This window comes from Pygoscelis adeliae, unplaced genomic scaffold (genome assembly GCF_000699105.1).
Source record: "Pygoscelis adeliae isolate BGI_AS28 unplaced genomic scaffold, ASM69910v1 Scaffold72, whole genome shotgun sequence".
NCBI lineage: Eukaryota > Metazoa > Chordata > Aves > Sphenisciformes > Spheniscidae > Pygoscelis > Pygoscelis adeliae.
The window spans coordinates 2,081,450-2,105,869 of NW_008824286.1; the positions used below are offsets into that span (position 1 = coordinate 2,081,450).

General features: G+C 40.0%; 1 protein-coding gene across 1 annotated transcript in view; it reads left to right on the forward strand.

Moving 5' to 3' along the window:
* The first annotated feature begins 3,777 nt into the window (after positions 1–3,777).
* PTPRT (protein tyrosine phosphatase, receptor type, T) overlaps positions 3,778–24,420 on the forward strand; it is a 342,215-nt gene continuing 321,572 nt past the window's right edge. The window contains exon 1 of the mRNA XM_009318657.1: positions 3,778–3,897. Within this exon, the coding sequence (XP_009316932.1) occupies positions 3,876–3,897 (22 nt within the window). The 5' untranslated portion in view covers positions 3,778–3,875. The remainder of the gene's footprint in view (positions 3,898–24,420) is intronic.

Here is a 24,420-nt window from a genome sequence, read left to right on the forward strand (position 1 = left end):
ACCCCTTATTGCGGCGAGTTCCCGGGGTTCCCTGCTCTGGCACGCTAGCCTCAGCAAGGCTGCGGACCCGAAAGATGGATGGAGCCCGCTCGGTTTGTCCGGGGTGGTGGCAAAGCTGTCGCTGAGGTGGATCCCACTGTGGCGATGTGGCAATGGCGCTGCGGAGTGTCCCTCAGCCTGCCTGGCTCCTCCTCCGGGGAGGGTAGGGGAAATACAGCCCGACTCGACCCCGAGGCTGGGTTTGCAGCTAGAAGCAGATGTTCGTGTTTGTGCTCCGTGTCCGTGTGCCCGGCAGCAGAGGGGACTGGAGGGGTGGCCTCTGTGAGGAGAGGCTGGGGCTGCCCGGTGCAGGACATGGCCGCTCCTCCGAGGCCCCAGCGCGGGAGGCAGCGGAGCTCCTCAGCGATGCTGGTGGCATCTCTGGGAAAACGTGTTTAAGAAAGGGCAAAACGCTAGGAAGCGGGGAGAGGAATTGTGTGAGAAGCTGTCCTGCAGAGACCAAGGTCAGTGAAGGAGGAGAGAGCACGTTGGGTCTTGAATTCCTGAGGTGAAGTTGGGTGGAAATTTCACAGCTGCTTTTCTGAACGTGGCTGCCTGTAACAGAAGCTGTAATGTCGTGTCTGCCATGTTCTGCAAAAAAGATAGGACTAAGACCGCTTACGATATACTTGTTTGGCAGATATGAACACAAGCCACTGTGACTACTAGAGTAACCCCAAAATCGGTGATATTCTGGATGTTGTGATTCTTCCCTTCCGCTTTCTGAAGTTTCTTTCCTGTTCCATAATACAACGTACGCTGTAGTAGTGCAAACAGAGGAGTTGCTGACTTTTTAGCTCACAAGTTAATATGGCTCTGCGTCCCAGCTGAGTCTTTACTTCACTTTCAATTCTGCTGTCTTTTGACACGCTATAGCAAGAAGTGGATGGAGACTTCCCTGCTCTTGGCACCAGGGATTCATGCAGCCAGCCTGCTCGTGTGAGCCCTTAAAATTGACTCCAGTTTTTTTTCTCCTTGTCCTCCTTTCCTGCAAATTCACCTCTCTAAATTCCAATTCTGTTGCTTCTAGTAAATTAATCCTTCCGGCTTATTGCCCTGTCACTCTGCATTTGGAGGTTTCTCCACTAACCTTTTCTTTCCTTAAAATGTAGATGTCTTGCTGCTACTTTTAAGGCTCTCCATGGTTTATCCTTTCCTTTCTTATCCAAGGTTAGCTTTGACTTTCAGACGAGGCACTTTAAAGCTTCCTCAGGTGTTCTCTCTTATCAGTGGAAATTCCCAATAAATTTCTGGAAGTTCTCACCATATCCCCTTTTCAGCTCCTCCTCCAACTTTACGTACCTCAGCATGTATAAAATAACCTGTTTAGCTGATTATACCAAGATACCGACAATTGCATTCCCTGTTAAATGAAGACTGCTACCCTGTATTTTGTTACTATTGCTTGTTTGGCTTGTGGGACTTTGTAGCAGTACCTGTGCAATTTTCTCTGTGTACAAGAGGCCTGGTACAATTGTCTGGCTCGATCAGAGAATTTGTTTACAATCCCTTCAAAGTAATAGCTCAGAGACAGCACCGTTATTGTGTGCTGCAGTATGCTGAACAGAGGTGGTGTGGAAACGGAGTATGTCTGAAATTGTGCTATTAAAGTGAATCTGTCAAATTTAGAATGCCCCGCTTGGAGACTGAGGGCACAGTATTTGATATCGGCTCTCATACCCACTCGCTGTGAAAAAGGTGACTTGCAGTTGCATTGCATACTCCCACACAATCCAGAACACCTTCATTTTCCCTTAGATGTTTTAATAAGCATGTTTAATATTTTAAATTTGAACTTTTTCACCTAAATTAAATTTAAAAAATTAGGGAAACAGCTTGAGTGTAATCCTGCTCATTTTGGCAGCTGGGAAAGCTTCACAACTACAGTAAATTTAAAGCAAGAATTATTAAAATATTGTAAAATAATGACACCAGAAATATTTGCAGAGACTCTACTGAAACAGACAGGGAAGCTTGCAAGGGTCATATAGATCTGACTATAGCAGATTTTTTTATGATGAAAATATACAATATATCAAATTCAAATTGTTATTTTTTTAGGATAAGCTTGATCTTTAAACTTTTCTTTAGCAACAGAGTATTTTGGGGTGTCAGGTACTCTACTCAACAAATCCTGCTACTATATACTTAAGTAGAAATAATATGTGAAGTTTTGTAGAACAATTAGAAAACCAGTTGCAGTTGGAGTGCACGTAAAGTCCTTTAACAGAATAATTTATTAAATTAACATTTAATAAATGTTAATGTTATGGTATATATTTGTGTTTGTCATTTATGAGGAGGAACTCATAGGAACTGAGACCAGTTTGGGCTTTCTTGGGAGCTAGAGAATAGAAAATACAGGTGAAAACTAAAGAAGGCCTCGATGTTCCCAGTGTTGGATAATCCTTATTGCAAAGGAGCCGCAGATCACTCACGTACCAGCTATTTATTGTGTGTTTAGGAAATGCAGCCTGTGGGAAGGAGTAAAGAGTCAGGACCATCTCTGTGCGTGTAGCTGATTAGTATCAAGAGCAATTGGCACTTTGGCTGGCAGAGCAAGTCAGCGTTGCCTTGAGCGTTGCTCAGTCCTTGCAGTTCTGAGGTGTTAGATGTGTCCAGTTGACTTTGGAGAACTAGTGTCTGCAGAGAAAAGTTATCCTTGCTTCCCTAAGAGAGAAAACCAAAGCAGTACAGAGACGCTGTTGATGTGGTTAAGGTCTAAACTGAAGGACCCAGGCTGCCTGATTTAGTGGATCCAGTACTGAAATATGTTTGGCAGACTAGGCTGGGTGGACATGAAGAGGAATGTGCTTGAGGTAATGTAAGGGACACCAGCGTAGGAACATCCTACCAGGGAACAAACTAGCTTGGTTTGTCTGTGTGACACAAGTTTCGAAAATCTGCGTTGGCAAACAAAATTTCATTCTACTGTTCATGGGTTTCCCTTGATTCACAAGTGTTCAGGCAGCTGCCAGGTTATTTATGACAGTTAACTACTTCCAAGTGTTTCAGGAATTGCAGTAGGAAAGATCACTTAGTCAACAGTCTGGAAGGTGCGAATGCTAGTTGCCATCCACTCCTTGTTATTCTCTTGTTGTCAGGAAACTAAAGGGTTGGTTGCACTCAAAAGTATTGACTCGAAAGACCTTGAGGCATGGTCGTGTGCCACACAGAGCTTCGTGTTGTTACGCATAAGAGCTGGCTAAAGGGAAGGTTGCACTTTCCATAGGTATAACCGAACCTTGTGTAATTCAAGGCTTAAAAGCAAAAAGAAGTGAGGATTCACTGTAGGAACAGCGATGCTATGCTTGTTTGCCATTTGTCTTCCTTCTTCCTCTTTTTTTTTTTTTTTAATATCTGACTTGGAGCTTTATGTAATTAAGTATCAGTTACTGGGACCCAAATGCAAATATTCCTGCACGTGCGCATCATGTCCAAGTGTCCTTGAAAATGTAAAGACGATAGGTTGAAATAAAGGGAACTGATCTCAGAAACAGTAGCATGGAGGGAAGAAAACAAAGGCTTCCAATGAATACAAAGTGTGGAAAGTACAAAAATATTTTCTGGATACCTTCTCTGCTGCCTGAAATCTAATATGCAGGAAACTAATTTTATGTTTCCTTTTTTTTTTCCTGCGTAAACTTGGGTACAAAATATTTAAGTGAATGACCTACCATAAAGAGATCTAAATAATTAATACAGGAATGTATTCATTTTTGTTGTTTTTAGGTGGTTGTTCATTTGACGAGCACTACAGTAATTGTGGTTATAGTGTGGCCTTGGGAACCAATGGATTTACCTGGGAGCAGACCAATACCTGGGAAAAGCCAACAATGGATCCTGCTGTCCCAACTGGTAAGTAAGAAGCCTCAGCAACAGCAGGGAGATACTATTCTTTGAGAGAATCAGCTGTTAGCCCTATATGGGAGTGTACTGGGTCTGGGTACCCCCAACAATGGGGCAGGATTTTATTCAGTGATAAAGAGATGACTTTTGTGTTCAAAATAATCTGACAACAGAATTCATAAACATGAAATGGCTTTTTACAACATTTGCCATTTGATATCCTTGCTGAATTGTTTTACATTCCTTCTTCCTATTTTATTCCAGCATTTAACAGAGAGGAAATATTTCCGATATAGTATTCTAAGGTTTGGCCAGCTTTTTGCATGTTTCAAGATCAGAGAGCTGTCTTATCTGGGGAGATGCATGTTTGAGAGGCCAGAAAAAGTAAAGTTCTGTAATGTCTGGGAATATCGGACCTTCCAGTTACCGTTTAGCTCTTAACTGACTGCTTTAAATTCCAATTCTGAGACAGACAAGAAACTTCCTAAAGAATTAACTGTAGTAGCTAGTGCTTGATTAGGCTGGGATTTCAGACAGTGAAATTTTCATATGCAAGAAAAACATTTCCAACAGAAGAGAGTTACCAGAATATCTAATTTGCTAACATACATTGAGAACATCCAGTAATAGCATAGTCTTCCACATGATACTTGGAATATTCTCTGAAGAGCTCACAGTGATGGTAATTTCCAATAGTTTTGTTTCTCATTGGAAGTTACCATTATGTTGTATATGGGTGTATATGGGAATAAGTTCTCTAGCCTTAATAAAAGTGCTGTGGAATGCTTTGTTCACATTGAAAAAGAAATTGTTTTAAGAAAGCACACTAAAATTTTCTAAAAATCAGACTTTGTCTGTGTTCCTTGCCACCTAAAATAGCAGTGCAAGCCCCTTTAATGGACACAATGGCAAACAGACCCAACCAGCCAGTTAAGACTTTGATTTCGGTCCTAAGGAAGAAGTATTTGTTCTGGTTAGTGCATTGCACTCTGAGAAGCATGAGCTACATGGCAGAACTGGAATACAATGTTGTTCAAGAGGTGTTCTTATGCCTGTAATTATTGGGGTAAGAGACTTGTAATCGCTAGCTGCCTGTTAAAGATACCATGTAGAGCTGATACAACAATTGCTCCCTGCCGTAGCTATTGATAGACAGCCCAGTCTTCATCCCTGCATGCTTGTTGTCAGTAGAAAACAAGCATGCAAGATACCAGCCTAGCTGCGGTTTCTTCACCACCGAAGGTTGATTAAGTTGTGGGTTTTTATTATTTTATTATTGGAAATTGTTTGGAATTTTTGTTACACACTTTCAAAGTGTGTAACACCTAGTACCACTTGATGTGGCTGTGGTATCCCCAAAGAAGTTAATAGTGAAAGTTGCAGCTTTCTGGTCTTGTCTGTAAGAATGTATTTCATCGTTCTGGATGTTTTTGCTTTTTTAATGATAGCAATTTTATCTCGATGGTTCCTCAGCTTCTACCCTGTTGTGTCATATTGTTCCTGGTAAAGACCTAGCTAGAGAGAAATGACAGATCTTTGAATTAACTGATCCCAGAGCGATCTGAAGGAATAGGAACATACAGAGTTTTGATGCAATTTGGAAAGCAAGGAATAAATGGGAGGGATTACATGGCTTGGACTGGATGAGTTCAATACTTTGTCAACTCTAAATGTTAAGGTAAACCTATCTTCCTGGCCTCCATATGAAGGTGTATTGTATCTGAAGTACGCTGGAACCATGGAGAAATCAATAGACAAACAATAGTCTGGAATGGCATGGTAAAAACAAAACAAAACCATAAACTCAACCCCAAAACACTACAACGCAATTTTTAACAAGGCTTTCAGAATTATTTCTTCTAAAACTAAATACAGAGGGGTGTGTTTTCCCCCTTAGGACATCATTCCATGGTATCTAGTAGCACTAACAAATATATAAAGATGTTAGAGCAGCTGCAAATTTAATAAAGGTTAGACATCAAATAAGAAACGCAGAAAGCTTGCTTGTAGAAAGATGTGAAGGTAAAGCAACCATCAACTTGGAATCTGCTGATAAAGAAATATTATCTAAAGAGATTTTAAGGACCACACGGGGAAATGACTCAGTTCCTCACGTTACTAATTATGTCTTAGGACTATTCACACAGAACAAAAGGCAAAATCAGTAGGTAGAAAAAGATGATCAGACACAGCTAATGTGTGCAGAGGCTCTAGTAACAAAAATATGTTTTCAAGAGCTGTCCAAATCATGCTAACCTTGAAGTAGATTATAGTGGTCAATTAGACAGCCCAAAGCTAGCAGAGACATTCAGAGCTATTATTGAGAGTCTGTATTACTGGATAGAATCATAATGCATGTTGTTTGTATTGGTTACTCATTGAAAATCTGTTTTGTGAGAATAAAAGATGTTTACTAAAATTCATCTAGTGGCAAAGCCAGGCGAATAAACTGATGAACAGCACGTTCCACTCCTACAAGCAGGGACATCTTTAAAACCAGAGTACTAGAACATTTGGTGATTGACTTTCCATTCCATTTAATTTCTCCACAGCAGCTGAAAGCAGCAGGGTGTAAATCCACTGAGCTGCAGGGTGTAAGAGGTGGTAACAGAGGTGTTTTGTGGAATTAAGCATCTTCTGGTGGCCAGCCGTAGCCTGGAAAGCTCCTTAGCACCAAGAGTGGCGATAGGAGTGCCAGAATGCATAGGGTTCTGAGAACGCAAGCAGTAATGTTAGATTTTCTTTATCAGGATGGTGGTGTAGACACTACCTTATTTTTGTATCTGGAAATAGATTAAAATACTGCATTGTGGAAATGGTAAAAACAGAAAGCGAGCAGGCATTAGGTTGGTTCGATGATACTAAGTAAGCCTGCAGCACAACCTGCTGGGAGACGCTGGCAAAAGGCATGGCCTGCCGCCACCCTGGTTAGCCAGCCTACATTAACATTGCCGTTGGAGCTATTTTCTTCTGTAAAATGTATCGGCTTTCATAAGTACCAGCAAGTCCCTTTGAATTCAACCAAGCCACAGAATTCTGTCCTCCTGAATACTAATGATAATATCTAGCACTTTTTATAGTACTTTTCATCGTTAGATCTCAGAGTGCGCTTCAAAGGAGGTCAGTACCACGAATGAGAGCTCGAGTCTATAGTGCTGTGTAATTCTCTGCTGATACGCTGCTGCAAAGGTCTGTGCCCAGGGATGACTTTCTGGTTGGGTTTTTTTTTTTTTAATTAAAATGTCAGAAAAAAAAAAGGCAATTAAACTGCTCCATTAGCAATGTAGAAGTTTATAGGCAATTTGTTTTACTCCATTGCTAGCAAATAAACTGTTTTCCATGAATTCTATGATTAATTCCTTAGGGCTGGAAACAGTGTTAGTTGGGGGATTAAGAACCAGATGTTTGTTGTTCTGAATAAATGTTTCAAAAACATGAAGGAAATTAATTGTAGGTATCCAATCTCCAGACTTTGGTGGGACTCTCATTCCACCTCCTTGCATAATAGCAGGAGCGATTATAACAAAATATTCTTTAACAGATGGGTGTTTACATAAGCCTGGATACCCTCAGTGATGAGTATTCTACAGCCTTTGGGCTGCTTGTTCCACTCTTTGAGTTATAAAGGTTCTCAGTCCTTCATTTTCCTTTTTATGGCTTCATTTCAGTTTTTTTTGTTCCATCTTTGACTAGGGAGAATGATCAGTTGCTCTCTTATAACCTCTTTTATACAGTTGCATGCAGTTAAGTCTTTGTTTTGCAGGACTAAACATGACCCAGTCCTTTTTACCTTTCTTAATTCAGTGTCTCATTTCCTTCCCTCTACCCTGTGCCTTCAATCATTGCTTTCTTATCTTTTTCGGGTGTTTGCCTAAAGCTGTGTTACCAAGCAGGGATTCAATACTCTGCATGACAGTGCTGGTGGGGCACGAGACTTTAATTCTGTTATAGAAGTTCAAAATACAGCAAGCTGATTTCTCCTGCTCCTCTTTATTTCCATCTTGCAGTTTTCATTCCCCTTTTTCTGTAAATGTTCAGGCTTTATGTGCTGGTATTAGATGATGTGAGATGGACATGGCCCTTTAGTTTGTGTTGGATCACAGAAGTTATTTCCTTGGTTGACAAAATAGGGCCTGAGCTTTTCTGTATTTTTGAGGCAGATACTTGGTTAGTACAGCACGGAAATGCGTTGTGTTTAAACTAGCCAGACAAAAGTACTGGCCTTGTTTTTTCCTTTTACAACATTGCAGTATCCCAAGGACCCTGGACTTGCCTGCTCTTGCAGCAGTTGCAAGAATAATATTAATAATGAAAGTACTTAACATTTGCACGTTCAAAGCATTTTACAATCATTTGCTAATTAACTCCAGTGGAGACTTAACCAGGGCTGACTAGACTGAAGTAATTAGTTGTATTAAAAATGATTCTACTCTGAATACAAAGCCATCGTGCCACGTGCCTTTCTACAGCAGCATTCCTTGGTGTTAGATTTATTGCTAATCTCAAGTTTGCTTTTGTGAAGTTTCCCTGTTCCAAGTCAGCAGATAAGCAATCAGCACACAGGGGCTGCAGATCTGGCCCCATCTGCCTGACTGCTCGCTTCCCTTCATGTGTGTAAATTGGCACTTAGTGTAAGTGCTGCTTTGTGTATATGTGTGTATATATACGTAGATATGTATCTATATGCATGCTCCATATCACTGCTGTTTCTTGCTGAATTGCTTTCTAAGTAGACATCCTGTTTGTCTAGGAAACAGAAGTTTAGATATGATGAATTTAGGGATGAGCAAAATGTTTGGAACAAATGATAGTATTTAGAGAGATATATATATAGAATTAGAGTTACAACACTTGTATGTTACTTAGCAAGTGCAAATTGCCTCACTTTGCTTGCTTATTCCACAGAGTCCACAAATTTTCTGCAAAGAGAAACAGGACCTGTTATTGACCAAAGTTGTTTTTGTGGTAGAAATAAACAGATGCATTTTTATCATTCTAAGAACCAAACTTGCTCGCGATGTCTAACTCATGGTTTGGAAGATGCAAAATAGTTGTGGAAAATGCCACTGATACATAGTTTTATGGATTTTGTGTGTGTGTATTTCTGTAAAGCTTATCAAGTAGCAGACAACTAGTGTTGCACCAGTGGCTCAGAAGCGCACACATAGTGTCTTTGTGCTGCCTCTGTTTATAATTGAGCTAAAGGATGCAAACTGTTTTATGGTGCTTCAGAAGACTATGGCAGGTTAGTACCAAATGGCTGCTTAAGTACAGCATCAGTGTTTATGGCAGTTGCAGCACTGACAGGTCTGGTTCCCCCTTCAAAGGTGTAGTCAGCATTTGTTCTATAATCTTCCCTGGTGAACTTGGAGGAGTCTGTGCTGAATCCTCTTAACGGTGGACATTTTGAGGTAATAGCTGGCAAGGTAAAGGCACAAATGGGTTCTGAGTGCTTTCTTATGTGAGAGTCTGCATTGCGCGGCCCAACGAAGTGAACACAGCTCGAGAGCTGTTCAGTGTGTGCAACTCATCGCTTCCCTTGAATGCATTGCACCACCTCACTGCGAATTTGCAGCAGAATTTTTTTTCTTTTGTCTTGCAGCAGAGATAAGGGATGGGGATTCTTCCCACATCTAATTGGGTGTGTTCTTTTGTTCCAGTAACTGGAGGAGAGCTCTCTGAGCTTCTCACTGAAAGAACAGAAGGGTTATCATCATTAGTGTTGCTTCGTGAACTACTCAGTTAGCAGGCGAACATCATAGACATGATGTATATATGAATACCAGATGGCTAAATTCTACTTGGACTCCACTGAACTGAGTGAAGTTTTATGTTAGTCTAATAGGCCAAATGCTTTCCTATGTCACCTTCCTCTTTTTGTTGAGTGGCACCATGGAGTTACAGCGTGAATGAATAATTATGAAACAGCTTTCCTTGAGGAAGGTGATAACTGTCCATCTATGCCTGTGTTGAAGACAGGCAGGATCCTTTAATTTCATTCAGGAGATTACTGGTGCGAAGTTAGTGTTAACCTCTACAAAGAACAGAGAACCTCTGTGCATAGGTCAGACATTTGTCTTTTTTTCTTCAGGCTAGAATGAATGCCAACAGGAGTTAGACTCAACATTTGCAAATTTGAAAGGTGATGCAATAAAATTAACATTTTTCCTGTGTCTGAGTGTATTAATTCTTGCTTACAAGAAAATACACAAACAAACTTGTTAAAGGAATAAATTAAAATTCAACTGTGTATATGATGAATCATGATCCAATTTTGTCAGAGAGGGAGAAAGAAAGTTGGCTCAGCTGTCTGTATATCGTTTTCCTCCAAAAAATATTTTTTGCAGGGGAAATTACTAAGAATGAGTCAAATATGTTTCTCCCTGCTCTTTCACTTCCATAGAAGTAAATACATTAGTCTGGGGATAGGTAATGAACTCAAAGTCACTTCTCAGCTTTTAAGGTCTAAGCAGAAAGGGATCTCTGGAAGCTTTCCCCAGTGCTTTTTTATTTTGCTGTTTACTATGCAGCTTCATGTCTGTGCTTTGGGGTTCTTTTATAGTTGTAGCTGTAAATAGTTCTTCCCCATTTCCAGAATTTCATCCCTATTTTACACAAACCTGAGTTTTGGGGGTTGATTGCTTAGTTTCCTGGATTTATTTTAGTGGGTGTGCATGGGAATGTATTGGGAAAGTGTACGATTTTTTGTCTACTTATGCTTAGCTTTGGCAGGAATGTAACCTTGCAAGCAACTAGAGGGAACTTTTTCTGGACTATAGCCTTTAATTCCTCTATCTTACTCTATCCAGTAAGGCGCCCAAAAGCCATTACTATAACTGACTGTGTAATGACTGCGCAAGGCCCAGCATTAAGATTTAGCTGTCTCTCAGAGGAATGTATTGTCACCCATATTTTTTTACTATCTTGTGTCAGATCTGGGTTGTCAGTAACTAAATCGTACCTGCATTAGTATGCAATTTTCCTTCTTCAGGCAGGGAAAACCAGCAATGAAGACCACGTGCAATTGCTTCTTTTGCACAGAACTGATTTCAGAAAGGTAACAACTTAAAGCAATTAGTCCTTAAGGGTGATTCCTACCAAATTCTTACTTTCTGTCTTGTGTTCCTGTGTTCTAACACCAAGTAGAGCCTTTCTTTTGCGATGAGACATACTAGTTTTGGGTGGAATAGAAATAGTGAGGGACCATTTGACCTAACTACATGTGAAATTGCAGACCTGTAAATTAAGAATATCACATTTAAAAGCTAAGTAGTTAGCTAGCTATTCCATGATGTAAGATGCAAGAGGAGTTGATTTAATTAAGAACATCTACCCCTCTAGAGGCCTTCTGCTGAAGGGAAATTACATCTCAGTTTTTAATACTTTGTCATTCATATTGTAAATGTGAGAATTTCTCTTTATGTGCCACTGAGAGAGGTTAGCAGAAGCATACTTCCACTTAGATGTAGATGGTACTTTGGTACTGAAATCAAGCTTAGCAAGGATGCGTAGCCTTCTCTGAACATGCACGGTATAAAGAAATACTATAAAAGGAATCAGAAAGAATGACTTCTAGGAGGGCCTTTTAATGACCCTGAAGGGATTGCTGTCTGTAGGGAATACATGTAGTTACTGCACCTTGATGTGTTAAATGGTACATTTGAACTGTTGTCAGTCTATTTCTGATCCTTTTCTGTGAAACCTGTCAGAAACAGAGCTGTCTGTGAATGTCAGGACCTTTCCATTATCACCATTAGTGAGACCGTGACACTGTTAAAGCACTGCTGTAACATAATTCAGCATCACACGAGGAGGAAGGACAAGAAAAGCCATTGTTGTACATGTTTTTCCTCCATGGTTTCAGTACTGAAGCATATTAATTTTTCTCAGTATCTTTTGGCTCTAGCAGGAACCGATGCCTTTCAGCATCTTAGCACACAGTCTGCGTTTTTCGTAATCTGTTATTTTGAGCTCTATTAGGACATGCTGTCCAGATGCCAAGTGTGTTAAACCTGTTTTTTGTTTGAGAGCCAAGTTAGGGAATTGTATAGCCACACCAATGGAAAAACATTTCTCAAGAAGAACTTTGAAAGCTTCAGGAGTTGGGGGATAGAGGGAAGAGAGGTTTCTTCCAAGTAGATAAAACCTAGTTTAAATTCTGTTGAAATAAATACGGTTGTATTGAAATAAGGGTAGAATACAAAACAAGCTTTGACTAAGATGCTTTGTTTCAAATATTTATTTCTGTGGAAATTCCTTCTATAGTAAGGGTCCGATTTATAATTTAATACCCCTTCGCTCATATTAGAAAATTCAGAGCAAGAAGAGAAGCATGCTTAAGGAAGAACAGGAGTAAACAAGGTGTATAGGTAGAGTGAGGGATGGGGAAGATCTTTCTGGTGAAGATGGGATACTAAAGATGATAAATATGAAGCTAATGGATATTAAGGAACAGAGGAAAAGCAATGACTAAAGTAGGAACAAATGTTTCAGAAGGAATAGGTAGATTCTAGTGATATTGAAGGAATTGACAGAATTAGGGAATATTGCAGGTCTAGTGAGAGCTTAAGGCATTTGTCACAGAACCTCCTCTCCATTGGGGAGAATCATAGAATGGTTTGGGTTGGAAGATCATCTAGTTCCAACCCCCCTGCCGTGGGCAGGGACACCTTCCACTAGACCAGGTTGCTCAAAGCCCCATCCAACCTGGCCTTGAACACTTCCAGGGATGGGACATCCATAATTTCTCTGGGCAACCTGTTCCAGTGCCTCACCACCCTCATAATGAAGAATTTCTTCCTTATATCTGATCTAAATTTCCCCTCTTTCAGTTTAAAGCCATTACCCCTTGTCCTATCACTACATGTCCTTGTAAAAAGTCCCTCTCCAGCTTTCTTGTAGGCCCTTCAGAGTAGAAGGGCAGAATCCCCTCCCTCGACCTGCTGGCCACGCTTCTTTTGATGTGGCCCAGGATGCGGTTGGCCTTCTGGGCTGCAAGTGCATGTTGCTGGGTCATGTTGAGCTTCTCATCAACCAACACCCCCAAGTCTTTCTCCTCGGGGCTGCTCTCAATCCATCTCTGGCCAGCCTGTATTTGTGCTTGGGATTGCCCTAACCCATGTGCAGGACCGTGTATTTCTTCTTTATCCTGGAAGGTTGGTTAGCAAGCTAGAGATGGAAAAATCTAACAGGAAAGAAGTTCCAAGAGAAGAATGACCTGAGAAATCTGTGTGGGGCAGATGGCCAAAGTCAAGACAGACCGGATTTGAAAAGAGGAAGGAGAAGGTTGTGAATGAACAGACAAATACTGACAGATAAAGATTTACAAAAGGAAATGCTGAGGAAATGATAGGCAAAATTACTCCTCAGAATTGATCCAAGAAAGCAACTGAGGCATTAAATAGGCATTCAAAGTAGAGGCTGGGCAGAATACAGGAAAGGCAAAAAGTGTAGTTAAGGTTGTCGCTCAGTCCCTCATGTGCTTTACTAGCAGAGCCTTGCTAAGTCTTTTTGTATGAATTTTCAGCTTTTTTGCAGTTGCTTAACATAGAGTCAGTGGAATTCTCCTGAAGTCCTTTAAATTCAGTGGAAACTGGGTATAATGTTTTACAGAGACTGTATACTGCAGTGGCTTGTCTGGCTAATGCACTTCTTTTTTTCCCATTTGTCTTGTTTTTTGTAGTGAACTCTCATCTTTCTCCTTTCTTTTTTCTTTTTTTACTTCTATCACAACACCATCACACCACTTAACAGACTCTCAGCATCTGAGTACAAAGCTATTGTACAGTATCTAAGATTCCAGTGTTATGAATTATTTAACTAATGCTGTTTCTTTACCATCGGCCCGATTCAGGGTATCGTGAAATAATTGGAAGTCTTTCCATCAGCTTCAAAATAAACAGGATGGGGATTCATAATGAGCAGTGTACACGGTCTAGATTTTCAAATACTTCACTATTTAGTTAGAAGGATGCAGATACTTTGGATGGAATGGTAATAACAACCTCTGTTCACTGGTTCCACTGAGAGCTGTCGCTATTGGGAATTTCTGGGGAAAAAAGAGTTAATTTTTTATGCTTAGGAAATATTAGCATTTGCTATTCCCACTATTAGTTATTTAGTGCATGTAATTTGGCACATGAAAAATACTGGCTTTAAGTCTATTTTCTGAAAGTCATTTATACATGTACAAAAGGAAGTTGATAGCAACAATATTCAGATATTCTCACGGGGGGAAAATAATATATGCATCTCCTGCATAGGCAATCCAACCTCCTCCATATCATTTACCTCTTTTAGAAAGGAGTGGAAACTGTTGTGGTTGTATTCCTTTGAGATGAAAGTTGTAATATTACAAATTATCACTTGTTTTTAGTATTGACTAGGAAAATAAATGCAATTATGTTTATGAATGTTGAAAATTAAGCAAAATAAAGCAATTGTATGTGTTTGAGGATCTTTTCAAATGAAAAGCTGTATTCACTGAATTCTCATCGGCTCTTTTTCTCACTGTCATGTTTCATGATGTGAACTCTCAATTCAATGAACAGCTGCAGTAAAAACGGCACCAGCCAAGTCACAGGGAATTCACAGAAAATTGAGACATTTCAGGCTGTAACACAAGCCCTTTTGGGCCCTCATTTACCTTGAGAAATGCTTGGCTTTTTATTAGTATAATGTCTATAAATATGGAGAGGTGTCAAGCCCTTATTTGCAGTACTCACACTTGGTACTTTGGGGTAGGCCTCGTACAAACAGAACAAAGATGCTTCGCTGTCGCTATAGAGAGGGTTTATATTTCTAATTGTGGAAACGTTTTTTTCTTTTGGTCTTCTACTTTGGATTTACTTACAGTGCAAACATGAGGGTAATATGAAGGAAATGTCAGTGTTGATCAGAAGGATATTCTAAGGAAAGCAGAATAGGCAACCTACAACACAGCTCAGGTGTCTAAGAGCCTCCTACATTTATCTAATTCTTCTAAAACAAGGCTATACGTAACACTGAAGTTCTGACCCACATCCCTTTGATCTTTGAAAATACCGTCTGTTGCCTTGTATGGATGTTGGCTGAGTCAGGCCCTGGTCTCAATGGATGTTTTACCCACTCTTCCCGCTATGCCCCTGGCACACGCAGCGGCGTGAGCTGTGTGTGTAAGCATGCTGAAGGAACGAACTTAGAGGCAGTAAGTGGCCTGCCCTCTTCAAAACCATGAAAGAGCAGAGCTGTTTCTCTGATTAATTTTAAGATGCTTTAGAACAAATGTTTTTAGGTACTGAAAGTTTATGCAGTGCTTCCATTTTTTTAAGTTACTTCTATACCACACATCCTTAACGCCCAAGTTAGTAACTCTTTAAGGAGCGTGATCAATGTTTTCACAGGATAACTGTTAGTGACACCTCCTCACAAGTCAGTCTGCCCCGTAAACTCAGGCTTAGCTATTCATCATTCAGATACCACATGAAAATGTAAACAGTTCAAAAGTTCTATTTCACTCCATTCCTCTTTTGTTTTCCATGTGTATGAAACTTTTCGTATTTCTTTTTGCCCCCAGTACCATCTTCATCTTTTAATCTGCTCCAGTTATGGTAGTGCAAATCAAGCTGTGAAGAATCTTGGCAATAAAAAAACAAATCACCTTCCCCCTCACCCCCAGCCGAACTAGGATATAGTCAAGGTATTAAAAAAAAAAAGCTATAAGCTAAATTAAATTTTTTGCTAAATTTGATGCAGTCTAGGGTGACTGTGTGAAGATGTACTGTAGATATCGCTGTGCAGTCTTGTGGCCAGTTTCACTACTCCATCTGTCCGTAGCAGACAAATGTCTTTCCCCCTTTCAGTTTTATAGGTTTAAGTTGTTTAGCAGCATAGTTATGGGGATATTCAAAGGAGGAATCATAACCAGAAAAAAGCGTTTTAGCTTAGTTCTCATTAGCTGTTCATCTAGAACAGATTGCATAGGATGGTCTTCTGGAGTGTGTCTAATTGCTGCAGCATGGTAATTTAATGGGGACACATTTTTATAAGCTTGTTTAACTGCGTCTGTGCCAACTGACCTCGCAGCTTGGTGGGCAGTGATTCAGCTCTAGAAGCTAGAGTTTAAATATAGGATCTCATTTCTATGGCCCCTTTTGATCTTCATTCACTGTTATGTATTTGTTTGATTTTTATATGGCATCTGGCATCCCTGTGGTATCTGAACTAAAACTCTTTGCCCTCCATCCGGTTCGCCATACGTAAACATTTGTCGTTCTTCAGTCCAGCTTTCAAGTCCAAGCAATCCTGTTCCCTACATTTTTACTTTTTTTCCTTATGTTCTGAGCTTTTCTTCTTATATAACATTCATGTTCCTTATCTTACTTTGTCTAGGAACTAAGTTTTCCTCTTCTACTCAGTAGTGTTTTTACATAACAATAAACCAAGAAGCTTTCAAAACTCTCTACTCCTGCAGCTTTTACCACACCATTTCCAGGACATTGAGCATCTTGATTTCTCAAGACCTTGCGTCTGTTTCCTTTTCTCCTTTGTTTCCTTCTTCTTTGGCCTCATCCCTCAGGTTTCTCTGTCACTCACAGCCTCAAGTCCAGTGAGAGACAGATCTGTAAAACAGTTTCCTTCAGGTTGCCAGGAAAACAGGACGTGCACACACTCTGTTGCAACTCCGCTGAATTGGTACAGAAAGCGTTCCTCAGCCTTGTAGCCTTTAAGTGAGAAACAGGATTTCAAAAGCTATTTTGCTTGTTTTCATAGCACAATCTTAATTCTACAAGGGAGGGAAGATGATCCCATATAATTTAATTTTGCTCTTTGAGAAGAAGGGAGATCACTTGGCCAGCTGCTGCTCTGAGCAAACATGGAGCGTGCAGGCTACAAGATAAGCTTTGAACTTTATCGAGTCTCTTGGCAGTATATGCTAATGTGTGCTGTTGGGAGATTTCTGAAACTTTTGCCTCTGATTGTATTAATTAGTGTGCTGCTCCAAATGAGCTGTAACTCACTGTAAAATAAGTAAGAACTGTTACACATAGGGCTTTTTCTGTCCCTGATGCTTTAGTGTTCGGGCAGGGTGGACTATGAGGATGTGTGTTTGGCCTGATTTGTGAAATCACAGTACTGCTGTTCATTTTTATTTCTTTTTAAAACTTTAAGCATAATCTCTTTTATTCAAGCTGTTCATTTATTACAAGAGGAAAAAGTGTGTGCTCCAATGCTGCGTTCGAAGAGGAAGCCTTTTCCTCCCCAAATAGTTGAACTTCTAACAGTAGGTTAGTAAGGTAAGGAAGCATCTCAGAGCTTCAGTGGTCATACTAAATTTCCCTCTAGACAGGGACAAACTCCCTCAAAAACCAAATCCACTACAGTTTTAGGGCCTTAGGGCTCTTATACTAATCTTCCCCTGAGGTGGATTTGTTGTATTCTTAAATGTGCAGTTTCCAGGTGGAGTAAGTTTGCCAGTATGTTAAGATACGGTTTCATGTCTATCACTTTTACAACAGTCTGCCACCTTTCTCCTGCAGGCAGTGCCTCAGACCCTCCAAACCTTCCCTTACCTGGAGTTTGCTATCTCTGCTTCCAGCCCTACTGTGCATCCTCAGTGTGAGATCTGGCTTCCCGTGAAATCTATAGAGATGTACTACAAGGTGCATAGTGTTGGCAGATGTGTGTTTTAGCCATGTATAATAATTTAAGTCATACATGTTTTGGAAAAAATTGCAGTTTTGTTGTGATTACCATCATTGCTCAATGTCCTGGTTTCAGCTGGGATAGAGTTAATTTCCTTCCTAGTAGCTGGTACAGTGCTGCGTTTTGGATTTAGCATGAGAATAATGTGATAACACACCGATGTTTTAGTTGTTGCTGAGCAGTGTTTGTACTAAGTCAAGGACTTGTCAGCTTCCCATACTCTGCCAGCGAAGAGGTGCACAAGAAGCTGGGAGGGGGCACAGCCAGGACAGCTGACCCCAACTGGCCAAAGGGACATTCCATACCATGGGATGTCATGCTCAGTATATAAGCTGAGGGAAAGCTGGCTGGGGGGGGGGGGGGAGCCGCTGCTCGGGGACCGGCTGGGCATTGGTCGGTGGATGGTGAGCAATTGCATTGTGCATCACTTGCTTTGTATATTCTTCTATTATCATTATTATTACTATTTTATTTCAATTATTAAACTGTTCTTATCTCAACGCATGAGTTTTCTCACTTTTACTCTTCCGTTGGGGCTTAGTTAAACCACAACACTCAATCATCAAGCTAAGCTAGCATCTGTGGAACAAGCAGCCTGCCCTGTCTCTCTACATATCTTGATCATCTTCCACGCAGTAGTGGTCCAGGCTGCTTGACAGAGACATTGCCTGTCTTCAGAAAAATAGAACTAACCAGGGGTTAAGTTACAGGAATTCTGTCCTATATTCTTAGATGTACAGCGGAAGTCCATGACCGTTCCGAGAGAAGAGTCAGTATTGCAGTGCTTGAGAGACTTCACTGCAACCTGAGTAAGACACAGGGTGAGAACCAATAACCTGTGAGATAATACAGAGTGGGGGTCATAGTGTACAGTGCATTAAAACTGCTTACCCAGGTCGGGAGGTTATGAATGTAAGAAGTTGGTAAGTTTAGTCTGTCTCCCTCCCTACATTCCAGACTTTCTTCTGTCTTCACATCCATTTTTGCAAATTTGCAGTCTGCTAGGACAAAACACTTTTTTTTCATTATATCTTCTTAAAGATGATATAATTTCATACATGTGGTTTAAATCAAATAACTGACTTTCTCATCACCTGTTGTGAGATCTTGGCAAGCACAGGTCCAGACTATAGCTTTACATCTAGTCTGGCCGTTTGCTAAACTTGATATATCACATGCCTGCAGGTTCTAGGTTACATTTAGCCCCCCCCTTAGACATCTTTCTAAGCAAAGAGATCAGAACATTTTGCTAAAATCTCGGTATTGGGTCAAAGACAAGTGTGAACTGCTCAGAAATTCTCGTTTGGATCCAGACACTGCTCTGCGAGAGCCTTTCCAATACAGGTAATACACTGAGAATTATTCTGGCTTTCTTATTTTATCAGCTATCTCTTTAGATTTCTATTTCTCTTTCAGAGATACTTAAGAAATAGATGAATCACCAACATCCTCCCTCTGAAATAAAGAGTTCATACCTCCCATATTAAAAATAAAGCATTGCATCAAGTCCTTCATAAGGACTCCACTCAATCTCCATCTTTTGTGGAAAAAGAGAAGGCACCAACGTTGCTCTCTGAAATTAACTCTTTGTGCCAGTTGAAATCAGCCTAATGATTCTCCCCTACTACTTTTAATTAAAGGAATCTGATGAACATTAGGTTGGTTTTTTTTTTAGTCACCTGACAGCTCTATGCTTACCCTTTTTTTTTTTTTTTTTTTTTTGCTCTTGAGATAGCAGACTTAATCCTCTCACCTGCTTTTCCTGAATACTTTTTCATTATTCCAAAAGTAAAGGCAATAAGTATTATCTCACTTGATAAATGTATTTAAAGCTTTCTTAAATTAAGTTCAGATATGAAATCTGAGAAGTATGCATCAGGGTTGTAAATGTATAATGTAATAGCCCATATAGAATTCAGTGGGCTATGGCAAATTTTCTACAAGCACGAAAACTATGCCATGTATTTTATGCATGTACTCCCATACATCTGCTTGAACATAGGGAAAGTGATAAAAACCTATCAACCTTAGAGCCTATTCCATACTTTATTTAATAGGTGTTTTTAGGGCATTGACTTAAATCTTTTCACTCAGTTTACATACACTTACTTCTGGAAGTTCATTGACTGTGTAGGGTTCTCCTTGTTTGAGTTGAGATGTAGCTCTTCCCTTTTGTACCTCTGTCTACTGGGCGTGCTTGGACCACAGCTGAGCCTTCTCATGCATCATGGTAGAAGTGTAATTCTGCAGTAAAATGATTATAGGGCTGTAGAATGCGTACCCAATTTGCAATTAAATGTTTTTTCTGCCATTGCCTCATCCTGCAACCTGAGATCCAAATACCAGTCTACATTTTTTCCTCGCTATTTACATCACCATAAATAAGTATATTTTTACAAACCAATTATGTTTTCAAAAATACATGCATAATCACTGTTGCCTTCATTTATTGTCTCTAATTGGCAGTTTGCTACAAAAATTCTGTTGTCCAGGACAGTGTAACAGTTCCTATTGCGTTGTTTAGCTTTAGCCTATATTGTTAAGGCAATATAACAGTACTGTGATGGCCACTGCTACACCAATATCGAAGTGAAATCAAGAAATCCCTCTACACAAATAAGCTGTGCAATCACTTCGTATCAACACAGCTGCGGCTGTGCTAAGAGAGGGCAAGTGTTCGGGTGCATAGGTGAAAGACCGTAGGTTTCATAGATATCTCTATAATTAGTTCAGGCACGTAAGAGAATTCAGCAAATTTTTGTTTAATTAAAAGTAAATGGAGAGTTTGGTGCAGAAGTGAAGGAAATGATTCCAGCTTCTCTAAACACACAGTAAACTATCTTTTCCATAGTCTCTTCACTGCAGCTTTACTTCGGAATACTTAACAACTCAAAGTACTTAGCTCTAAAAATCCCATAATGAACATTAAAAATGTTTTTTTCAGGTTACTGGTATAACCGCAGCAGCAGTCAATCAACATTACAGTAGTGCAATCTTATTGAATTTCTGCCAGGAATGTAAATGAGAAGCCATTCTGTTTTAAAAGCTTCAGCTAATATAATTAATTGCATTCATTTTCAAGGTGATGTCTTGCTTGTTTGGGGGAATGAGCAATAGCGGATTAAAAAAATGGAAATTTCATCAGTGATTACAAAAGAGATAGTGATTTACTAATTGCCTATTGCTGTTCCCTGACAGTTTGTATCTCTTACTAGTGAAACAATCTGCCTCAAGTCACTGAAAACATTTGTGTGTTGAGAGGTTAGGATAAATATACTACAAGCAATTGTTTAGTTGTAAATTTGTTGTTTTCTTCCATGGGGAACTACATTTGTCTCCTGTGTTTTGTAGCAAGTGTGGCCATTTACACTGTGACCCGTGTGCTTTGGATAAAAATATGTTCTGAAGACCTTAAGTGAGATTTCGGCAGAGCAGGATGTAACTGGGAGCAATCCTCTCTTGCTGGGTGCGGTGGAACAGAGCCCCGCTGGCACCTGTGCTCTCACGGTTTCAGCTCCAGGAAATATTAAGAAGTAGCGATTTAAATCAGTTGAACAAAGGGACTACAGGCTGCTGCAGATTCTGCATGTGTCCCCATGCTGCTGCCTTACCAAAACTGCCTCCCACAAATTAAATGAACAGAGTCAGACGTAGTCATCTCATTCAACTGCTTGATATCTAGTAGGGCAGCAGCTCACCTACTGGGATGGTGCCTGCTTCCTTTATTTCTTTACTGCCATGAGATTTCATTATGTAGTGACCTGTCCTAGAGACAACATATGCTCTGTTCACAGGTGTATAGGCTAAGATTGTGAAGAAGCAGACGTTTACCTTGAAATTAAGGATTATAGTCCTGAGCATTTAGGAGAGACGCTCCTTTTATATGAATGTAAATGCAGCTGGATCTCCCCCTCTCCAGTTCAAAGCCAGGAACCTGGCTTAAGTTTTACAAGACAGATTTTAAAAAGAAAAAAAATCAGAATCAGAGAACCCTGAGAACAGATGTGATAGGACATTCAGGAATGGTTTTTTAAAGCTATTTGAGCTTTGATGCAAAATATATTTGTACTTCTGACAGTTATACTTACTACTCCTAGATGTAAATGTTATGCATTTCATATTTATAGTAAACTACCTGTGATATGGCTCAGTGTGTCCAGCATACCGCCTACATGGATAAAGAGCACAAGAGCTTGGTTTTAATCACAGCATGTATATTACAGAAGACGTACCATCACACGCAAGCTTTGTCTCTACAGTGTGGTTCAGAGTCTCTGTATTATTCCAGTTCTATACATCAAGACGAGACCGGGCACTCCCACAATTTCTTTATTTCTGGGGGAAGGAAACCAGACCAAAAGGAAGCTGTGGGTTTCGGCAAATTCTCTGTTGCTGAAGCAGAACCGGGGAACCCTTGACTAGAGGACCAGAGCTGCCAGGCATGCTCAAATGCATCTCTATTTCTTAGCAGAAATAGTGTTTCTGTGACCAACTGCTTAATAACAGTATTTTTTAGTTTTCTCCCCCCTTATTCTGCAGTAGCAATTTAGAAAAATTAAAAATTATCAATTAGAATCTAGAAAAATTTTTCCAATCTTTTTGCTTTAATTTTTTTAAAGTATTCTAAAGGCAAACTCATGTGAACTAAAGAGATAAGCAACTTTTGAGGGTTTTGGCATAGTAGGAGGGTCTTCTAATGGTTCACTCTTAAGAGGGAATAAAAGGTTAGGAAGATTTCTTTAGTTTACCTAAATGAAGTTTTTGAGAGCCAGGAAACAGTTTCCTATGTAAGATCTCATTGCTAATATAGGCCAATTAAAAGCAAGCAAATGAGCAATATACATGGTTCCTCTTGCAGCTGGTAACTGAGGTAAGAAATAAAGTAACTTGCCTTTTGCAAATTGTCAACATCCCTGAAAAAAATTATTTGAGAGATGGGGTCAGAATCTACTTCTGCTGAACTTTAAGCACAAAAGGTTTCTCCTAATATCCTGAGAGCAAAATCTAAAAATGTGGAGCTTTTTTTTTCTTTCTTGTACTTTATAGGTATATTATTGGGTTGTATGGGCCTGTAATATCAGTGTACTGTTTGTAAGGTATGAACAAGTATTAAAGAAAAAAAGAAATAATGTGACAAGAATCTAATCCTCTATATGTATAAGTGAAATTAGTGTCTCTGTAATAATGGGCCTTTAATTGCAGAGCCCTGTGTGCCTGAGCTGGGAGTGGGGAGGGGGTGATAATCAGTTGCGTGACTGCAACTGCACCATGAGAGCAGGGGCTGAATCAGGGCAATAGTTTCTGCAGTTTTCCTTCTCTGTACTCTGGTGTATCCTCACTGGCAGCATGTGAATAACTTGTTAAATTAATCTGTACCATGAGATCTGTTTGGTTCTGCTGAATTCTGTAGAAAAACATATTGAATGTAGATTGAATCATGGAAGTGAAGGCTCAGACAAGAGTGTCTGACATGTGTGGGTTCCTTCAGGCATTTCTGAGTTTCACGTACAAATAGAAAAGGTGTCGACTTTGTGACCCAAGTGAATTGGCAGATTTGGATCCATGAGCCTGTGGATTCAGTGAAGCAGAGACCCTGCTGATGCCAGCAGTAACCCAGTTCCAGGGTGCTTAACAAACCACAACAGGAGCCTCTAAAACATATCAGTAGATAAACAGAAAGTGTCAGAAGCTGAATAAACCAGGATAATAGTGTATGGAAAAAGATCACAAATGACGCTTGCTGGTTCACTGAGGCTTAAATCATTTCCCTGTAGCCAATTCTATTTGGGAATGAATAAGTAAATACTTTGTACTGCAAGACTGGTTGCTTTTCTAGTAAAAACAAGTTGATAGTGGGTTTTGTTGTTTTTTTTTTTTCCACTGAAATACTTTTTTTTTGAAGTAAAATCAACACAAAAGAGCAGACGAGCCTAGAAGTAACAAGGTGTTAAATGAAGTTGTCCCCGATAACCGTGTGCCAGGCCTCTCTCACTGTTGTAAGAATAATACAGGTCGACATTTCTGTGATGATTTTGAAATTATCCTGCAATACTTTGCAAGCTGGCTCTGTTGTAAATTTGTTTCATTTTCCCTTGGTTCATCTGCTATTCTTCTTGAGGGAGAAGTGGGGCAGGAGGGAGTGAAATGGAAGTAGTACTTCTGCTTCTTGTGGAGGATCCTTCTCCCTTCTGCTACAAGCTTGTGCATTGCCTGTGTCACCTTAAGTGGCGGCAGAAATCTGAAACTACTTATGACACCCATTAAACTCTGAATTCAACACTTACTCTTTTTAATCCCAGTAGTTGTTACTAGCGTTTAAAGCCCCTGAGCCCAGTTGAGTTAGCTGTTGTGACTGTCACCCAGTTGTTTTTCTTTCCTGCCCAAATGAGATGTCTCCCCTGAAAATAACATGAGTCTCCGATGCAGGAGGCACAGCTTTCAAATGTTAAACCAGATGGCAATTATCCTGAATTAGTCTCTCATTTGCAATACTCCCAGTTTTTGGAGTGTGGTTTTTTTTTTTTTTTTAAAGCACTTTTCATTACTGTGGTTTGACATTTAAAGACTTGTTTGCTTTTTAACTGGTTGCTAAAGTCATGTACTGTTTCTTGTGTATTGGAAAGGCAATGGAATCCTCCTGGGGACAGCACAGTGGCACAGGCGTATGGGAGGGACCTGACTTGCTTCTCATCTGTATGGAGCATTAATGGTCCAGTACATAACAGGAGACTGTATGACCTGTTTCCCCGTTCAGACAATCTATATTATTTCCCTATAAATGCCATAGTTGCTATATACCATGTTCCTCTGGTTTTGGAGCTTTTTTTTTTTTTTTAATTGTATTTAGAG